We start from the raw sequence: 20032 nt of genomic DNA, 5'->3' as shown, positions 1-20032 counted from the left end.
GTCTTTTCCAAATATAACTTACACACACTATTCCTAGTTTATCTTCTTTAACCGGATTTGGACCTCACATGATTTTAGGCCTTAAATTGTTCAATATATATATTTTTAATTTTTTTAATATAACCAGTTAAAATAAGAGAAAAAAAAAAGGTCCTCGAATAAAACAACCCTTAAATCTTCGGTCCAGCAAAAGTAGGCCACTTCGAACCACAACAATCTGAGCAAAAGTATCGGGGAAGGCTTTTCTTTTTGTCAAACAACGAAATCACTTGACTTTCAATCTCAAAATCAAACCATTTAAGGACTATATAAGCTTGAACTAGTTTACACCGCCCTTTCAAATTTATGTAGCCCCCTTAAAATCTATCTCATATAGATTTAATTTATGAGTCGTGCTAGAGTGACCTCACTTAAATGGTAGAAAGATATTGTCATAGAGAATATTACACAAGAAGAAAATTAATGAGCTAAGAGGAAATATAGTCAAAGTCGATCTAGAGCTTCAATGGAGAAATTTCTTACAGAGGTTCATTAGAAACCCACCTTTTAAACATGGCAAAGCATTCATTAGGCTTATACTCTGGAGCTGTGTGTCCCCCTCCCTGCATGCACAAACACACGTTATATATAAGTATATATATGAGACTTCCTTCCCTCTTATACCATTAATTCTCTACTCTTCTCATTCTCAATGATTTTTTTTTTTTTTTTTAGAGAGAGGAATTTGCTTGCCTTCACAGTTGCATATGTCATGCCATTGGAATAGGTTCTTGTGTATCTACATGAAAAACTAATACATTAGATCTAGACATTGATATTGAATAAAAGAAAGGGTAATTTTGACTTAAACCCTATGAGTTTTTAGGTGTATTGTTGAGATAACCCCTCAGTTTTCAAATTGATGACATACCCCTTGCCAGTCTTCTATGAGAAACTATCATAAAATAACTAAAAATATCCTAAAGCTTCAACCTCTTGTCAAAAATCCTTCCTCTTCAACATTTAAGGTAAGAATTTTGATTTATTAGAAAACCCTTGATTTTTTAGGCATCATCTTAGGTAACAACTTCATTTAAAGGGATTTTTGGCAAGACGTCGAAGATGAGAGTATTTTAGTCATGTTTTGTTTGTCGCTCACATAAGATTGTGGTCAAGAAGGGAATGTCATCAAAATTTGAAAAAAATCAGTGATATCTGATACATACACCAAACCATTGAGTGTATGTCTTAAAGAAATGAATTATATATGAGTTTGTGAGTTTTGATTGATCAACCCTGCGACCTGGCCATGGACAAGCCATGGGTGCCAGTCATCAACGATGGACAAGTTGAGTAATCGTATCCATGCTTCCGTCGACACGTGTGAGACCCACATATCATGATCACCACTGAGTTAAGAACAAGTAAAATATTAATAAGAGGAAGACCAAATATAATACCAATAAGAGGTAACAGGAGAATAAAGAGAGTATTAATGGATGATTACGAGCAGATGGCCCTAATGAGGCAAGTTGTACCGTAGACTAGTCCTATGCCCCTCTTGGGTTGGAGTCGATTAGCTAAGTCAAATTTAGCATCAACTGATCTGGGCGGGCTTAAGTTGATTTTTGGATTTTAGAATAAAGAATCTTGCACTATTAAAAATCATTTGATAAGAGTCCAATCTCCATCGTAATTCAAAAAAAAAAAATTAGTTAAAAACTTATTTTATAATGGGTTGGGATCCGTTGACTCCTAAGAATGACTTGTGATAGAAACACATGATCCCAACCCTTTAAACACAAAATCTAATGGTGGAGATTTACGAGATTTTGCATTTAAAAGATTGGGATCATGTGTTTTTTTCTTGAGTCATTCTTAGGAGTCAAGGGATCTTGACCCTTTAATAATATATTGTAGCTGCCACACCAACTTTTGCTAACGCGACCTCAATCATATGTAAATCACCAAAGAATTATCACACAACTTGGTGTGGCATTACGTGGCAATAAAAACTCTATTTTTACTATAAAATTATACATGTAAGAGCAAATAGTTTGCATCTATATATATATATATAGGGTTCCGTTCAGCACCCTAAGCTTTACCACACACTTTAACAAACGTGTTTTGTCTTACATGGGTTAGAAGTTTTGGAATGGGCTGATTTTTGGTTGAGGATGATCTCTATGGTGAGGAGATCATCCTCACCAAAAATCAGCTCATTCCAAAACTTCTAACCCTATCAAAAATGATTTCCAAAAAATGGACGGTCCACAATTTTCAACGTGTAAACATGGGGCTAAAACATTTCAGAATGGGCTGATTTTTGGGGAGGATGATCTTCTAATCATAGAGATCATCCTCACCAAAAATCAGCCCATTCCAAAACTTCTAACCCATGTAGGACAAAAAACATTTGTTAAAGTGTGTGGTAAAACTTAGGGTGCTGAACATTTCCCATATTATATATATATAGTGGTAAAACTTAGGGTGCTGAACATTTCCCATATATATATATATATATATGGGAAATGTTCAGCACCCTAAGTTTTATCACACACTTTAACAAACGTTTTTTGTCCTACATGGGTTAGAAGTTTTGGAATGGGCTGATTTTTGGTGAGGATGATTTCTATGATTAGAAGATCATCCTCCCCAAAAATCAGCCCATTCCGAAATGTTTAGCCCCATGTTTACAAGTTGAAAAACGTGGACCGTCCATTTTTTGTAAATCATTTTTGATGGGGTTAGAAGTTTTGGAATGAGCTGATTTTTGGTGAGGATGATCTCCTCACCATAGAGATCATCCTCACCAAAAATCAGCCTATTCCGAAACTTCTAACCCATGTAGGACAAAACGCGTTTGTTAAAGTGTGTGGTAAAACTTAGGGTGCCGAACGGGACCCTATATATATATATATATATATATATATATATATATATATATATATATATATAAACAAACTAACGGGCTGGGCTGTGCATTGTTAGCTCTAAACCAGCCAGGGATTTAATGGGTTAGAAGATTTTGAGCCTGACCCAACCATTGTCGGTTCAATTAACACCCCTCATATTCTCACCTGTATATCAAACATGGGTAGCCTCGAGTGCTAAGATTACGATGATATTTTATACTGCTTTCCACCTCAAATTCGTAGGGTAAGTCGTAGTTGCACCTGATCCATTCTTCTACTGTTCCCTGCTCATCATCAAAACTGTTATTTCCATTCTTCTTGCAGATTGACACCTAGAGAAATAGCGATGTTCAAAGAATTGAACCGGACTGGATCAAACCCAAAATTTGTTTAATTGGTCAGACAATAATTGGACCCTGATTTAGTTTAGATGGGTTAATGCCCGTAGGTCATGAGTTTGATACCCAATATGAGCATTAATTCCTCAGGTGCCACCCACAAGGCTGCACCCTCGCTTACCTGGATCGTGTAACGTGTAGGCGTTGCACGTGCCCTTGGACTAGTCCTTGGACAAGACCATGTTCTATAGACTGGGCAAAGCCCAAATATGAGCTCGGTTATCAAAATAAAAATTGTACTTGCATTTTAAAAAGAAAATTATACCTTGGAATTTACATTTATTTGAAGTTGAGCCAAAGGTGTGAAAGTAAATTTTTAAACATGAAAAAATAACATGTGCCCCTTTTGATAAAAATATTCCATTATCAAATAAATTATGTTAAAATATTTTAAAAATACATATGACACTTCTTATTAACATTCACGTACCTTACGAATGTGGAGAGCCTTGCGAACGTGATCATCATTTGCCCAGTGGTAGGAGAGCAAGTAACCGGGTGTCTAGAAAAATGGTGGTGCAGTTAGTCACTCAACATTATGGTAAACTCTAGTCTCAAACAACGTATGATGCACAACTGAGAGGGAAGAATATTGCTAGGGATTCCTGGGAAAATGAATTTTGGAAAAACCGTTATCAATTCCGAGGAAATCTGTGTTGTTTCTCCCATCTTAGCCATTTCATTTGAGGTTAAGAAATCGTACTGTTATCATTTGTTTATTATAATGCTCTCTTATTCAATAAAGTAAAAGTAATGTTATTTATTTTGATGATAGCAAGTTCAAATGTAATATGGAGCCATTTTGGAATGTGGAGGACAATTTTAGAAAAAGAAAAAAAAATTGGCATCTACGATCATCTATTTTTGCTTCTCTTATCTAATATGTAGATGTAGGTACGTTGTTCATGAATCACCTAAATCTTGTTGTTATGAAGTGTGATCTAAGTAGATATTTAGTCTATATGTTTATGCACACGAGTGAGAGACATATCTTGAAAGTACCAACTTGCTAAGTTGATAAAGGTTTGTAAGTGTTGATTGTTGTGTAAATGTCTTGTATTCTATTATGCTACGTAGAGATGCGGGGGTAGGGGTGAAGGGGGCAACGTCCCTTCCCAAGGATGTGGGGGCGAAACACGTTTTGAATTTTTTAAGGAGTATGAAAATGGCAATCGTGTAATTTTTTCTTAAGGGATTTTCTATTTTGGAGAGTTTTACTTGTTTTGGTAACTCTCAGTTATATCGATAGAGATCTCTAAGGTTGTAAAATTTAAGAGAGAAAATAGTGATTGTTCTTGTTTTTTTTTGTGGACGTAGGCAAACTATTGAACCACGTAAGTCCTTGTGTATTTGTGCAATTGTGTTATCTTTGCTCTTGCGATTTTTTCACATTGATACCATGGTCTGGATTCAAAATCGTCATGTTCACCTAGTAATTACTAACATCAAACTTTTCTTTTTTATTTGGCTTTGGCAAGCTGCATGTACCATCCTACCCAGTCTGTGTACATTATTAAATAATCACTTTTTTTGTGGAGCATATAAAGTTTCAAAGACATGATCTGGGCAGCAAACCCAGTCAGTATTGCCATCTCAACTAACGCCTGGTGAGTTACTAACGACTAATCTACTTGCTTATTAAAAAAAAAAGGAACAACAAAAGTATGAGACATTACCCTACACCCCTCTGGAAAAATAGATTGAGAGATGAGGGATTTTCTCGAGTTAGTAAGCAATTGTCTATATCGATCAATCTTCTTCACTTCCGAATCATGAGGACACGAGGGCTCCAGAATCTGCCCTTTATTTAATCCTGAAATGCACTGAAAATGAATATAATCATTTTGGTCGTGGACCCAAATAATAAGATAGGGAATGAGAATCCTTGTAAAATAAAACTAAATTGCCTTACATTCTCAAATGCCTCGCGATCCTTTGAACACATTACATTGCTAAGATCAAAACTTACATACTTCCCTTTACAATTTCGCTTCATCGACTGAAATTAAAAGATAAAAGAAAAAAAAATGTAGTTCTTCTTGTTTAACTATTTTAATTATAAATATTTAATATAAATTTATATTAATAATTTGTCTAAATTGATTCAAATGGTTTGACTCATCAAAAATGAGATGAACATGAAGAGTTTATGAGTTACATTACCTCGTGGAGTTCATCCGATATAAGACCCATCCCATGAGCAAATGGGACTTGTGCATTCTCTTGCAGTTGTTCATTCGTAACCGGATTGCCAATCAAATACCCCTTCAACCATTACAACACATAAAATAACAAATCGAAGCATGGTTAATTTTGTTCACGTCCATTGTGTGATTAATATGATCTTAATGATTGGTACTAGTCTCGTTTATTCATTCAAAGTTTGTACACTCTTAATAACTTACAATCAATATGCAAATGTATCAAATTATATACCTTAAAATTGAGGATTGGCTTCTTCTCAGCTTCAATATCTGAAAAGCCACAAACACTCAAATCAATTGGATTTCATTTAGAATCCACCAATATATGTTGTTTTTCTTTACTTCAAGGTGAAATATGTAAATGTGGTATTTGAAAACAAAACCCAAAGTAACAATTCTTACCATTTATTACTTGTTGAACAATAATTGGAATAATGATGCCAGCATATGAATCACCACACACATAGAGCGGGTTTGATACGAAATCTGGATGATCAATCAACCACTACAAATGCAAACACCACAAATTATATTCTTTAAATACAATTGCTTTGATCATTAATGTTCTTCAGATCTCCATACATTATGTCATGTGTTCCCAATAAACATTTTTTAGCCTACTCTTGGTGTAGTGGATATGGATCTACAACCCCAAAAATCAGCTTGATTGATTATGGTATCTACGTGCCATATTTAGATAGGAGTTTATGAGGCATTGGGCTTGTAACCAAGCCGTTTTCTTTATTTCACGCAGCCCAATGCACTTATTCTCCAATAAATAAGAACGTGCCACGTAGAGACCGTGTTTCCTTATAGGAACGGGACACCGATCCGACTCTTGTTTATAACTGTTGACTCATGTCATTTTATGTGTGGGCCTGATTGAGTGTTCCACGTACTAACCTTTCTCAGAAATTCATAGCTGTGTTGGGCTGATTTTGTGTCTCCAATGTTTGAGACTTGCATGGTCCTTGAATAAGAGAATCCAGTACCAACAGGTTCATCAAGAAAGATGATGTTGGCAATCTGAGAATACATCATCACCGTTAAAGCAGATCATGAACCTAACCCTCCAAATAAATGGGCCGGGCCCCGATTAATTACCTTTGTCCATGAGTTTGGGTTCAGCACCAAAGTGGGTAAGCTACCGTTGTATTCTGTATTTTCAAAGTAAAATGGACCTAAAAAAGAAATTAAAAAATAAAATATCAAGCCATTGATGAGGGCCTTAGCTTAAGCTTGTAGTGGACACTTGGGCTGTCAATGGACCCATTTAACCGGAATGGAGACTGAAAACCATAGTTTTGGAGTCGGATAGGAATAGGAACCAATTGGTTCTATCCAATGGATATCCCCGAATAATCAGAACCGATTTATTTTAAGATTTTTTAATATCGTATAAATAGTTAAATATTTTCCTGCCTTGTAAAGTTTTTATAGGTTTCCATATTAATTTTGCACTCTAATTTAAATTGTTTATCTTTTCTAAAATTTTAATATTTCGACCAACATATTTTGTCCTACATGGGTTAGAAGTTTCAGAATGGACTGATTTTTCGTGAAGAATATCTCATCACTATTAAGACTACAACCTGAGGGGGTTGGAGGGTACCCAAGCTCAACCCAAATGGCAGAACCCTCAACTTGAGCTCATAAATCCAAGCTAAACCCGAGTTTGATTTTCTAAAATTGAGTTGAGCTCTGGATAGCCTGAGTTAGATAATTTTGGGTGGGGTGGATGGGTTGGGCTCGTTGAATAATCCTAATTTCATTTTGATAAGCAAATAAATTTTTATTTAAAAAAAATGTAATGTCAAAATAAAATCACATGCAACCTTCAAATCTATCATTGAGAGAATATTTAGACAAATCATACAAAACCAAAACTCACATTAGTAATATACAATTGTCCACAAGCCATGATACTAAGATTGAATTAAAAAGTTAAATAACACACACACACACTAATATAAAAATATTTATGTATTGGTATGTGAGCATTGGGTTCAATTAAGTTGCCTGAACCCTTAACTTGAATTCAATCTGAATTGAAGTCGGGTTGAGATATTCTAACCAAGGCTCAAGTCATCTTTATATAACTCAAGCTCGCCCAACAATCGAGTTGAGTTCAGGTCAACTTGCCCAAGTTGCAGCTCTACCCACCATAACCAAAACTTCTAACCTATATAAGACAAAATTGGCCAAATAGTAGACTTTTTTTTTGTAGCCAACGTGTTTTGTTAAATATGAGCTAGAAGTTTCAGAATGAGATGATTTTTTGTAATAATGATCTTTACACCATAGAGATCATCCTCACAAAAAATCAGCTCATTCCAAAATTTCTAATTCCATAAAAAATGATTTACAAATTAACAATAAAAATGAAAGGTCAACGATTGTTCAACTGGTAAATTGGGGTTATAAGTTTCATAATGGACTGATTTTTTAATGAAAAAGACAATGATATATTAGTCATTTTCATAATAAATGTTAAGGCAATCATTGCCAATATAATAAATATATTTATTAAGGGCATAATACCTGTATTAATTATGTAAAAAATTAATATACTATTGTCTTTTTCACTAAAAGACAAAATATGTAAATGTATTATTAAAAAATGAACTTGGTGGAGAATGCTAAGGTCCCCATGAAGTCTTGGATATATATATATATATATCCTATGGTTAGCGTTTGACTGACAATCTTAAGATGACAATGTTGATTAACAAAATTTGTTCTATATGACTTAAATTTTTTGGATTAGACTAATTTTTTGTGAGGATGATATTTATGGTGAAGAGATCATCCTCACCATAGATATCATCCTCACAAAAAATCAACCCAATATGTAACTTCTAAGCTCATCAAAAGTGGTTTGCAAATTTTCAGTAAAAAAATGGTAGTTTACAATTCTAAAATAATTTTGATGGGGTTAGAAGTTTCAAATTGGGCTGATTTTTTGTGAGGCTGATCTCCTCACCATAGAGATTATCTTAAAAAAAAATCAGTTCAATTAAAAATTTCTAACCCACATAAGATAAAAGTTTTAACTCCATTTTTCCATCCTAAGATAGTCAATCGAACACTCTCCATTTTCTATATAGGTAAGTTGGGACTTACTCAAGGCCTCAAAAGTCCTTTGCAATGGAGTCCGACTTTGAAGCACACAGCCCGCTTCAAAATTAAAGGAATCCTCTTCGTTATAAAACATTTGGCATTTTTAATTTATTTCATCTCTACATTTCTACTCAAATTGGAAACACCTCCTTGAAAGTGCCACATGTAATCCACTAGAGATGGTTGCTTCAAAATTTTGAATCGGGCTGCCCACTTCAAAGTTTTTTCCTTTTCAATGTTTCAAACCAACTAAGCGTAAATCCGTTGGTAATGCTTTTATTACCGATGTATTATCATTTATTAAAGGAACTGTTGTTAGCACCCTAACTTTAACTTGTTACACCCCAATTAAAAAAATTTAAGTAAATAATTGAGAATAGATAAAGTTGAGGTACCAATAGAACCTTTCTCTCTTTTTCTTTTTTTCTCTTCTTGCGGTGGGGGGGTCTAAGACTTTATATGAGCCTAATCATAATTGTAACAATTACTAAAATTGTTTATTGGAGATTGGTATAATGTTTTGTAATGTTGAGATAATAATTTGAGTCAAACATTTGTAATATTAGAAGATGATGTATTTTATTGTTTAATTAGGTGTGATAAATAATTTAAGAAATTAAATGTAATAAGTAAAATTTGGGGTGTAAATAATAACTATTTTTTATAAATAATTTATTTGTAAAGAGAAATATTCAAAGGAGGCAGTTTTTTTTTTGACCCACGTCCATAACTTCTTATGTTTCACATGTGACACAATGACATCAGAGAGAGAGAGAGAGAGAGAGAGAGAGAGAGAGATCTTCTCAATTTTGCACGCTCCCTATATGTTTATTAGGATTTATTGTGATTCTCACAATTTTGACGTGGACGTGTATACATAATCGTAGATGATTTTACACGTATCACAAAGAAACACATCTATGAGTATGTGAACATCCCACGTCAAACTTATAAGAATCACAGTAAATGCCCTGTGTCATTCCAGCATTTTCCATCTTAAAAAGGGTCGTTGGGATCACTACATATTTAATTTTTTTAGATTTCAAATAAAAAAATTTGCATTTTTTTTTTACACTATGGGCAGGAGAGAGAAAGATTCATTTAGCATCACTCATTTGTAAATGATAATTTTTCGTCTTTTATGATGAAAAAACATGATTGTAAAGGAGAAGGATTCCTACTAACATTTTTTTTTAAAATCCCTTTTTTAAGAATCAAAACTAATTATTACTCTGGTATTTATGATTCCGATTCAAGTAATTTTAGAATCAAAATTGGAACCAATAAGAACTAGAATCGGAAAAAATATTATAGTTCCAATTTATCCAATTTGACCTATTTCGTAAGCAAAAGCTGAGAAAGTTGAGCAACGAGGGCCACCAGTGAACCATATCACAAGAGGGTCTTCTTTAGGATTTCTCTGTGACTTAACAAAGTAATAGAATAGCTGCACATCGTTCCCCTCTCCCACACCCACATACCTAACACAGAACATATGAAACCCACACTATTATTGGTAATTGTATCGTATTCAAAATAAGATAAGAAACATATAAATTAAAGGCAGATTTACCAAAACATGCACAACTTTTTGTTTATTTATCAAAACGATACACTATTCAAGATATTTCCAAAAACAGTAATTTTACCGTTTTCGAAATTAATTTTTTTTACCAAAACGGTAAAAATAGTAAAATGTATTTTTTTTATACCGAAAATACCCTTTTTATTTTTTGACTAAAATTACGAAAATAAAATTGATTTCTGTAAAAAAAAAAATTGTAAATACATATGATTATTGGATTACCGAAAGAGAGTGAATCTTTTTAGTTGGATTTTCATTTTTTTAATGTTAAAATTATAAATACATATGTAAAACAAAAAAGGGTATTTTCGGTAAAAAAAAATACATTTGACTGTTCTTACCATTTTGGTAAAAAAAAATTAATTCCAAAAACGGTAAAATTACCATTTTCGGAAATATTTTGAATAGTGTACCGTTTTGATAAATAATTTTAAAAACTCTACCGTTTTGGTAAATTAATCTAAATTAAACATACCCAGTTTCAAGATCGAAAGGTAGTGACCCTTGAAAGCCTGGAAGAGATCTGACGGTCGAGCGAGAGACAACTGCTAGTGACCAAGTTAGCATAAGAAATAGCAAAATTATGAAGAGAGGATCCACCACTACTCCCATTTCAACACCAACCAATTAAGCAAACTAATTTTCTTCGAGGGTTCATAAGATTTTATAGATAGGAGATTTCTTTTGAACCGTGCTAAACAGACTCAAAAATATTCAATTGACGTGGAGTGTACGTCTAACTATTGATTTTTTTCCACGTGAAAATAAATGAGCGGAGCAAAAATATTTCGTGGAACAAAGGGAATGACTTCAATCAATAGAGAAAAAGTCTAAATTTTGAATAAATGTAACTTAATTTTCAATTTTTGGTGGGACTGATTGACTTTTGTTAAGGGATGGATACGACTATATTTTTAAGATTATCTTTGTTATGTTTGAATTTCAAAAAAATAGATTGATTCATTTATAATTTATATGGTAATCTTAAAAATTTTATATCTTCTATTGAGTTCGTATGTTGATTTGTTAAAATTTTATCTTATTCTTCTGTTAGAAAGGTTATACTAGAATTAATCTTAAGATAAAAGAGGAGTGTCACGTTTTTGAAGGTTGAAATAAATAAAATATTAATCAAACACAAATTTAAAGGGCATATAGTTATGGGAAAATAATGTAAAATTTAATTTAATTTTATTGTTAAAAGGTGATGAGTCATAAGTGTATAAAATCTCGTTGAAAAGTAAGCTACCAAGACCATTAGAAATAAAAAATGTTGAAAATCACGATTTGTAAACCATGGGTATCTTGGTCACGATATTAGTATGGACAATTAGGTAATTTTATACATTATCTATTAAAGAAGGGAGTCGAGAGAGGTTAAAAGAGGGAGTTTTACTGTAGAAATTAAAGAAATCCTTACAAAATTCACCCAGAAAGTAGGGAGGTATATAAAAAAATTCAAAAATTAGTGGAAAACACGTGTCACGGTTTAGAAGTAGTTTCTTCAGAAATTTGAAGCGGACTGGTCACTTCAAAGTTTTCTCCATCTTCATCATCAGTATCACCATCTCAGCCAACTCCAAATATGGGTCAGCAACATGAATCTTATACTTCATTCAACATTATCTTGACTTACAACCGTTGGATTCATAAGTTAAATAAACTCAACTGGTGCATGTGATAGGACTGCAACCTAGGCGGGTTGGCCCGAACTCAACCTGATTGATGAACGTGCATAAACTGAGTTACGTAGAAGATGAGTTGAGCCTGGGTTACAATATCTCAAATTGATTTCAATTCGGATAGAGCCAAGGTTGAGGGTACGAGCAACCCTACTCAACCAAAATCCAGTGCTATATACTAATATATAAATATTTTTATACTAATTATAGAATTTTTTTATTTAACTTTTTTATTACATCTTATTATTATGGTTTGGGAAAATTAGTCAATATTAATATGAACTTTGGTTTACTATAATTTGTCTAAATATTCTCTCAACGATGGATTTGAAGGTTTATGTGATTTTATTTATTAGTAGTTTTGTTTTAATGTTGTATTTTTTTTTAAATATAAAATTTATTTCCTAATGAAAATGAAATTAGGGTTATTCAACGAATCCAACCCACCCAACCCGACCAAACTGTCCAAAATTATCTAATATGACTTAACCCGAACTCAACTCGATCTTAGAAGATCAAGACCGGGTTTAGTTTGGGTTAGTGAGCTTAGACTTGATGGTCGGATTGAGGATTTTGCTACTTGGGTTGAGCCTGGGTTTGCCCTCGAACTCGTCCAAGTTCCAATCCTAACGTGTGATGTGCGAACATTTCATGTGCCCTAGGGACTAGTCCTTGGACAAGACCATGGCCTATAGATTGGGCAAAACCCAGATACGAGCTCAGTCCGTTGTCTATAGGGATAAAGGTGTAAAATCACTTATTTGATAATGAAATAATTTTGGCACATGTTATTTTTTCATGTTTTTAAATTTACTTTTACACCTTTGGTCCAACTTCACATAAATGTAAATTCTAAGGTATAAAAAAAATAAGTGATAGCCTTCTATGTCAAAATATTTTAACACTTCTTATTAACATTCATATACCTTACGGATGTGGAGAGCTTTGCAAACGCCATCATCATTTGCCCAGTGGTGCGAGAGCAAGTATCCGGGTGTCTACAAAAATGATTGTTCAGTTAGGCCCTGATCATTTGAGCTTCACGAGCCCGTTTTTTTGTTTTCTTAGTTTTTAAGTCAAAAAAATCAGAAAAATGATGTTCGTTTGGGCTTTTTGACTCCCACGGATTTCAATTGAAGTTCAAAAGTAACTCTTAAAAGAAGTCGTCAAAGAGGGACTTCTTCAAATGACTTTTGCAGGAAGTCAAAAATGTAAAATGACTCAAGTGTAATTACTAAAATACCCTTCATCTTTAATCAAATTTCCAACCAAACTTAACCTTAAAAAACAAAAAGAGATTACCAAAATACTTTTCATATTTACCAAAATACCCTTTATCTTTCAAAATACCCATCATCTTTACCAAAATACCCTTCATCTTTAATTAAATTTTCAACTAAACTTAATCTTAAAAAATAAAAGAAAATTACAAAAATACCATTCATTTTTATTCAAATTTCGAACCAAACTTAACCTTAAAAAATAAAAGGAAATTACCAAATTTCTTCATCTTTATCAAATATACCTTTCATCTTTGATCAAATTTTCAACCATACCTAACATTAAAAAACAAAAATGGATTACTACCAAAATACCCTTTGTCTTTACTACACAGACCAAAAATAATTTATCATCTTTACTTTATTACCAACATACCCTTCATCTTTATGTGAATGTTGGATTGTGTATTATGTAAGTATTTTCTGTATTAAGAAAATTTTATATAATCATTTTTAATAGAAAATGCTGTTGAAATTTTGATAGAATTATAAAATTTATAAATTTATTTAAATTAAAAATAATTATTTTTATAATTTTATAATATAAATTTATTATATATATTTATTGATTTATTTATTTATTAGGATATTCTGCTCATTTTTTGTGCATTCTATGTGTATTATCAACATTATGAGTATTTTGGTTATTTTACTAGAATTCAACAATAAAAAGTTATCAAACGAACATCAATTTCTGGCTTATATGTTTCTATAACGAATAAACTGACTTTTCAAACTTTGGGCTTCTATTTCTTCTAGAAGCTAACTTCTAAAATTGGAGCTAGCTTTTGTAAATAACAGACCCTTAGTCAATCTGTTATTGTAAGGAATTGGGATCATGTAAGGTGTCATGTTCCTATCTATTCTATAGGAACGGTGTCTACGTGGCATGTTTTGATAAGAGTTTAAAATACATCAGGCTTTTAACAAAGTTGTTTTGTACATTGTACGCATCCTGAAATGTGTGACGTAGACACTTTATGTTTTTATAGAAACGGGATACCACTCCACTAGTCCGCTTGATTATTAAAAAAATAAAAATAAAATAACAAAATTACGAGACATTACCCTACACCCCACTGGAAAAAGGGATTGAGAAATGAGGGATTTTCTAGAGTTGGTAAGCAATCATCTATACCAACCAATCTTCTACGCTTCCGATTCATCTAGATACAAGGGCTCCAAAATCTGCAAGTTATTTAATTCTGAAATGCACCGAAAATGAATATTATCATTTTGGTTGTGGATCTGATTAATAAGATAGAGAATGAGAAGCCAAGTAAAATAAAACTGAATTGCCTTACCTTCTCAAATGCCTTGCAATCCTCTGAACACGTTACAATACTAAGATAAAAACTTAATACTTCCCTCTACAATTTCTCTTCATCAATTGAAATTAGAAGATAAAGGAAAAAAATGTAATTCTTCTTGTTTAACTATTTTAATTATAAATATTTAAATATAAATTTATATTAATAATTTGTCTATAATGATTCAAATGGTTTAACTCATCCAAGATGAGACGAATGAGACGAATATAAGTAGTTCATGAGTTACATTACCTTGTAGAGCTCATCCGGTATAAGACCCATCTGATGAGCAAATGGGACTAGTGCATTCTCTTCTAGATGTTCATCCGTAACTGGATTGCCAATCAAATACCCCTTGAACCATTATGACACAAAAAAAATATAACAAATCGAAGCATGGTTAATTTCCTTCATGTTGGTTTTGTGATTAATATGATCTTAATGATTATTGGTACCGGTCTCGTTTATTCATTCAAAGTTTGTACAATCTTAACAACCTTACAATCAATGTGCAAATGTATCCAATTATATACCTTAAAATTGAGGATTGGCTTCTTCTCAGCTTCAATATCTGAAAAATCACAAACACTCAAATCAATTGGATTCATTTAGAATCCTTCAATATATGTTGTTGTTGTTGTTGTTTTTTTTTTTTTTTTTTCACTAAATTACCAATCCCGGATAAAGGAAGAGGATTACATGAGGTTAGTAGTTAAATATATCTTTCTTACCTTGTAGTGTGAATCTTGATGCTGATGATTAGAGTGCATTCAAAGGTAGACTCTCCCCCCACAATTAAATAATCTCACCTTAAAAAATACGAATCTGTAAATATATTCCCCTGCTTTTCAACATCGTATGGTTACTAATTTATATTAGGGTCCATGGGCTAACTCTACTTCAAATCCATTTTCATAAGGTGAAGGTTGCCTTCTCCTTAATACCGCACGGATTGAATTCCAACAGGCGATGTGGAACTATCATTCTAACAACCTCCCTCATGCGAGACACCACGTGCATAGCTAGGTAAACAATTCCACGCATCTAAAAATGATGGGTCCAACTTTAATATCATATTAAGGTCCATAGGCCTAACTCAACCTTAAAATTATGGTCATAACGTGAGGAGTGCCTTCTTCTTATATGAGGCACGGATTGGACTACCACAGACCCTGTGGGACTATCGGTTAATTTGAAAAGGTCAACCATTTTGATGCAAGTGACATGCTAAAATTAAAGATTTTCACTTATTAAGGGGAAGCTAATTAGCAAATGATCCAACTAAAATTAAAAAAAAAAAAAAAAAAAAAAATAGGTAATTAATTGTGGGATACTTCAATATGAAAGGTAAATGTGGTATTGAAAACAAAACGCAAAGTAACAATTCTTACCATTTATTAATTGTTGAACGATAATTGGAATAATGATGTCAGAATATGAATCACCACACAAATAGAGCGGGTTTGATACGAAATCTGGGTGATCAATCAACCACTAAAAATGCAAACACCGCAAATTATATTCTTTAAATACAATTGCTTTGATGATTAATGTTCTTTTGATCTCCATTGAGATCGATGTTAGGGCTGGCCCCACACATTCCATCATCTTTTGATATCACGTGTTCCCAATACATTTTTTTAGCTTATTACTCTTGGTGGAGTGGATCTACACCCCCCAAAAATAAGCTTGATTGATCATGGTGTCTACGTGCCATATTTAGATAGGAGTTTATGAGGCATTGGGCTTGTAACCAAGCCGTTTTCTTTATTTCAGGCAGCCCAATGCACTTATTCTCCAATAAATAAGAACGTGCCACGTAGACACCGTGTTTCCTTATAGGAACGGGACACTGATCCTACTCTTGTTTATAACTGTTGATTCATGTCATTTTATGTGTGGGCCTGATTGAGTGTTACACGTACTAACCTTTCTCAGAAATTTGTAGCTGTGTTGGGCTGATTTTGTGTCTCCAATGTTTTTGATTTGCATGGTCCTTGAATAAGAGAATCCAGTACCAACAGGAGCATCAAGAAAGATGATGTTGGCAATCTGAGAATACATCATCACCGTTAAAGCAGATCATGAACCTAACCCTCCAAATAAATGGGCCGGGCCCCGATTAATTACCTTTGTCCATGAGTTTGGGTTCAGCACCAAAGTGGGTAAGCTACCGTTATATTCTGTATTTTCAAAGTAAAATGGACCTAAAAAATAAAATATCAAGCCATTGATGAGGGCCTTAGCTTAAGCTTGTAGTGGACACTTGGGCTGTCAATGGACCCATTTTACCGGAATGGAGACCGAAAACCACAGTTCTGGAGAGGGGTAGGAACCGAACCGATTGGTTCTATTCAATGGGTAATTGTGTACACATGGATAATAGAAACCGATTATTTTACAATTTTTTTATATTTTATATTATATAAATACTTAAAGATTTTTCCAGCTTGTAAAGTTAATAGATCTATATATATATATATATATATATATATATATATATATATATATATATATATATATATATATATATATATGGGAGCGGTTCATTGGACATAAGCAAAATCATATGTAAAAACAATCATATTTCAAAATATGGATTCGAGATTTCAGATTGATCTGATTTTTTGTGAAGATGATCTCTATGAAAAGAAGATCATCCTCACAAAAAATCAGCCTCATTTGAACCTTCTAACCCCATTAAGAATGATTTAGAATGTGAAGCCTCAGTATTTTTACCAATAATTAGTAACCACTTTTGATGGATTTTGAAGCTTCAGATTAGGCTAATATTTTGTGAGGATGATCTTCTCATCATAGAGAGCGTCCTCACAAAAAATCAGCTCAATCCGAAATTTCGAATCCATATTTTGAAATATGATTGTTTTTACATATGATTTTGCTTATGTCCAATGAACCGCTCCCATATATATATATGTATTTATGGCTTGCGATCCATTGACTCGTAAGAATAACTCATGAAAAAAATATATGATCCCAACCTTTGAACACAAAATCCAATGATTGAGATTTATGAGTATCGTCGTAACACAAGTCTTGGAGACACTATCTTGAGGGATAAATCTCAACCATTGGATATTTTTCATGAGTTGGTGTGTGTGTGTGTAGAGAGAGAGAGAGAGAGAGAGAGTTGGACTTGCTCAAGGCCCTAAGGCCCTCACAGGCTGACATCCCTTTGAGTTATGCGTGTAAACATTGGTGTAATAAGTAAAAGTTGGGGTGCCAATAGCAGCTCTCTTTATAAATGATATATTTGTAACCAACCCCTCACAAGAAGTAGCAAAATTACGAATAGATGATCTACTTAGTACTATTACTGCTCCCATTTCAACACCAACCAATTAAGCAAACTGTAATTTTCTTCAAGGGTTCATAAGGGTGTTTTTCACTCAAATGACCCCACACATATCCCATCACTAGACATTGTTTGGGATAAATTTATTTGGTAATTTTGATGACAACTCCTTATGTTCGAACTAAAGGGGATTAAGAATAGGACGAGTATCAGTAACAATCTCATGAACTAAAATTTTCTTTTCAGCCAATAATTGCAATAATTGTGAAAATGAAAGTCTTGACCATATGATGATCAATTAATCATTTGACTATGGTTGATGAATTTCTATGATTTACCTTTGAATAATGTTGAAGTGACCCCTCAAGGTTGTATCTCATATCACTCTTTTCTGGTGTGAAAGTGTGTAGGAACCACAAATGCTTTTTTATCAAGAAAAGAGTGAAAAAGAATCTATGATTCTTCCATACTTCCATGCCAAGAAAGTGAGATATGAGATACAATCTTTAAGTCACTTTAACACGACGTAAAATTTAATTCAAAATATATCAATCGATGTCTCGATGTGCGAATTAACTGTATTTTATGATAGATCATTGAGATGCACCTTCTTTTTGCCATACTATGTTTTGCACACACAAAGTAACATTTTTCTAAAAAATTCATTTTGCCACTGATTTTCCCTAGCAATTGTTCTGACCCCTTAATGTCTTAATGTAAGGATGATCTGATGCATAAGGCTTAGTCTTATTACATTACATCCTATTAATTTCTTCTCTTTTCTAATTCTCTATTAAATCTCTTATCATTCGTTGTAATCTCCATTTCACGCTCAAGAGCGATGATGAATCCGACCAATTTTCTTACATTGGATTCTTACTGAACATTTTAGGTCCAAATCATGTTGGACGTGAGCTCAAGGCGAAAAATGTCTATAAGAGTAGTTTGTTTATTCACCAAGTATATCACATTTTCTATAGATTCTAAAAGCACTTCCTAAACACTCACCCGAACAATCAATTTTGTCGATTGTGATTCTTACAAGAGTGATTAAAATTGGGTTTAGGGTCCTTGATTGGGTTTAGGATGTTTAATTGCCCTCACTTAAAATGAGGGCAAACAAATGGGGATGAAAAAACCTAAACCAACACCAATACAAATAGCTAGATCGGCCTTTGTGAGAGTGTAGTTAGGTTAAGAAATATTTGGATTCTTATTTTAATTTAGATGGGCCAGTGTTTGGTATGATTTGGTTTATTGGTAGAACATTGGGAGGTGCGTTAAGTTAAAAGCTAAATCATTAGCACCCAATATACAATTGGTAAAAGATATTGCTATCTTGTCAGCTAGTTCAATTTTATAAAATTCTTGATTTTTTGTGTGCGTGTGTGCCAGCATGTGGCCCTTTCCACAATCTTCTTGATATCCCAACCACACCTTACCTACCCTAACCTGATTCAACATTGCTGCTTTGGATCACAAACACTGTAAGTTTCACTAATACACATCATCATCATCATCAGTACCACCATCTAAGCCAACTCTAATATGGGTCCAGCAACATGAATCTTATATCATCATTCAACATTATCTTGACTTACAACCGTTTGATTCATAAGTAGCACAGATGCCCATGTAAAGTTAATTTCTAAAGTCATCACCTTATCACATATATGTCACAATAATAGAAATAAGTGGCACTTACACTTCTAGCCAGTAAGTGGTAGTTCGTGACGATGAGAGAGACAATTATTGATTGAGGAGTGATGCCCCCACTATATAACTGCCCCAATTCAATAGAAGATGAAAGATCCTCACAAACGGGGATCAAATCCTAAATTTCAAACTCATACACTAAATTGCACTATAATTTTTTTTTCTATTTAACAACTGACTTGATCGTTGGAGAAATTTTTTCATGCATCATATACATGTTAGAATGACATTTACAAAAAGTTTTTTAAGTTTGATCCGAGGTGTGGAAAATGGACGGCTACGGAACACCCATATTAAAATTAAAATTCAAGAGTAAAAATAATTTCTTTCTTAAATTCATAGAATTTCATTCTCTACAACATTGTGGTATTGTATCATTCTTTTGAATTCCACATGGTGATCCGATCATGAAATTTCATTTTTCCACTGTTGGTAGGAGAGAAGTTTTCTTTCTTATTGCTTTCGTCGTCTCTACTCAATATGTTCTGAAAAATCATTCAATGATGTTCTGATGTATCAATCCT

General features: G+C 33.1%; 2 protein-coding genes across 4 annotated transcripts; both read right to left on the bottom strand.

Annotated features, from left to right (window-relative positions):
• Positions 1–206: 206 nt before the first annotated feature.
• Positions 207–10851, bottom strand: LOC147406995 (serine carboxypeptidase-like 18). 3 transcript variants are annotated; one of them, XM_086435360.1, is made up of 14 exons: positions 10680–10851; positions 9955–10100; positions 6604–6680; positions 6403–6525; positions 5902–6004; positions 5732–5769; positions 5459–5560; positions 5208–5294; positions 4972–5118; positions 3726–3797; positions 3063–3181; positions 1275–1388; positions 733–778; positions 207–602 (listed from the first exon to the last, which is right to left on the bottom strand). In XM_086435360.1, the coding sequence occupies exons 1-14, from the start codon at positions 10814–10816 to the stop codon at positions 519–521; spliced, it is 1395 nt and encodes a 464-aa protein (XP_086291486.1). In that variant the 5' UTR covers positions 10817–10851; the 3' UTR covers positions 207–518. The 3 variants fall into 3 exon arrangements, with proteins under 3 accessions (XP_086291486.1, XP_086291487.1, XP_086291488.1); XM_086435361.1 differs by lacking the exon at positions 5208–5294 and having other exon boundaries at positions 10680–10849; XM_086435362.1 differs by lacking the exon at positions 5459–5560 and having other exon boundaries at positions 10680–10848.
• An 879-nt stretch (positions 10852–11730) lies between these two features.
• On the bottom strand, positions 11731–16763 carry LOC147406994 (serine carboxypeptidase-like 18). Its single transcript, XM_086432581.1, has 8 exons — positions 16760–16763; positions 16607–16659; positions 16406–16528; positions 15868–15970; positions 15010–15047; positions 14729–14830; positions 12813–12884; positions 11731–11814 (listed from the first exon to the last, which is right to left on the bottom strand). Exons 1-8 carry the CDS (start codon positions 16761–16763, stop codon positions 11731–11733), a joined length of 579 nt encoding a protein of 192 aa, XP_086288707.1.
• Positions 16764–20032: the final 3269 nt, after the last annotated feature.

The sequence above is a fragment of the Akebia trifoliata genome, chromosome 3 (genome assembly GCF_017979445.1).
Source record: "Akebia trifoliata isolate Shusen 1 chromosome 3, ASM1797944v1, whole genome shotgun sequence".
Classification (NCBI taxonomy): domain Eukaryota; kingdom Viridiplantae; phylum Streptophyta; class Magnoliopsida; order Ranunculales; family Lardizabalaceae; genus Akebia; species Akebia trifoliata.
The sequence above is the reverse complement of the archived record's forward strand: the minus strand, read 5'-3'. Positions and strand labels throughout refer to the sequence as shown.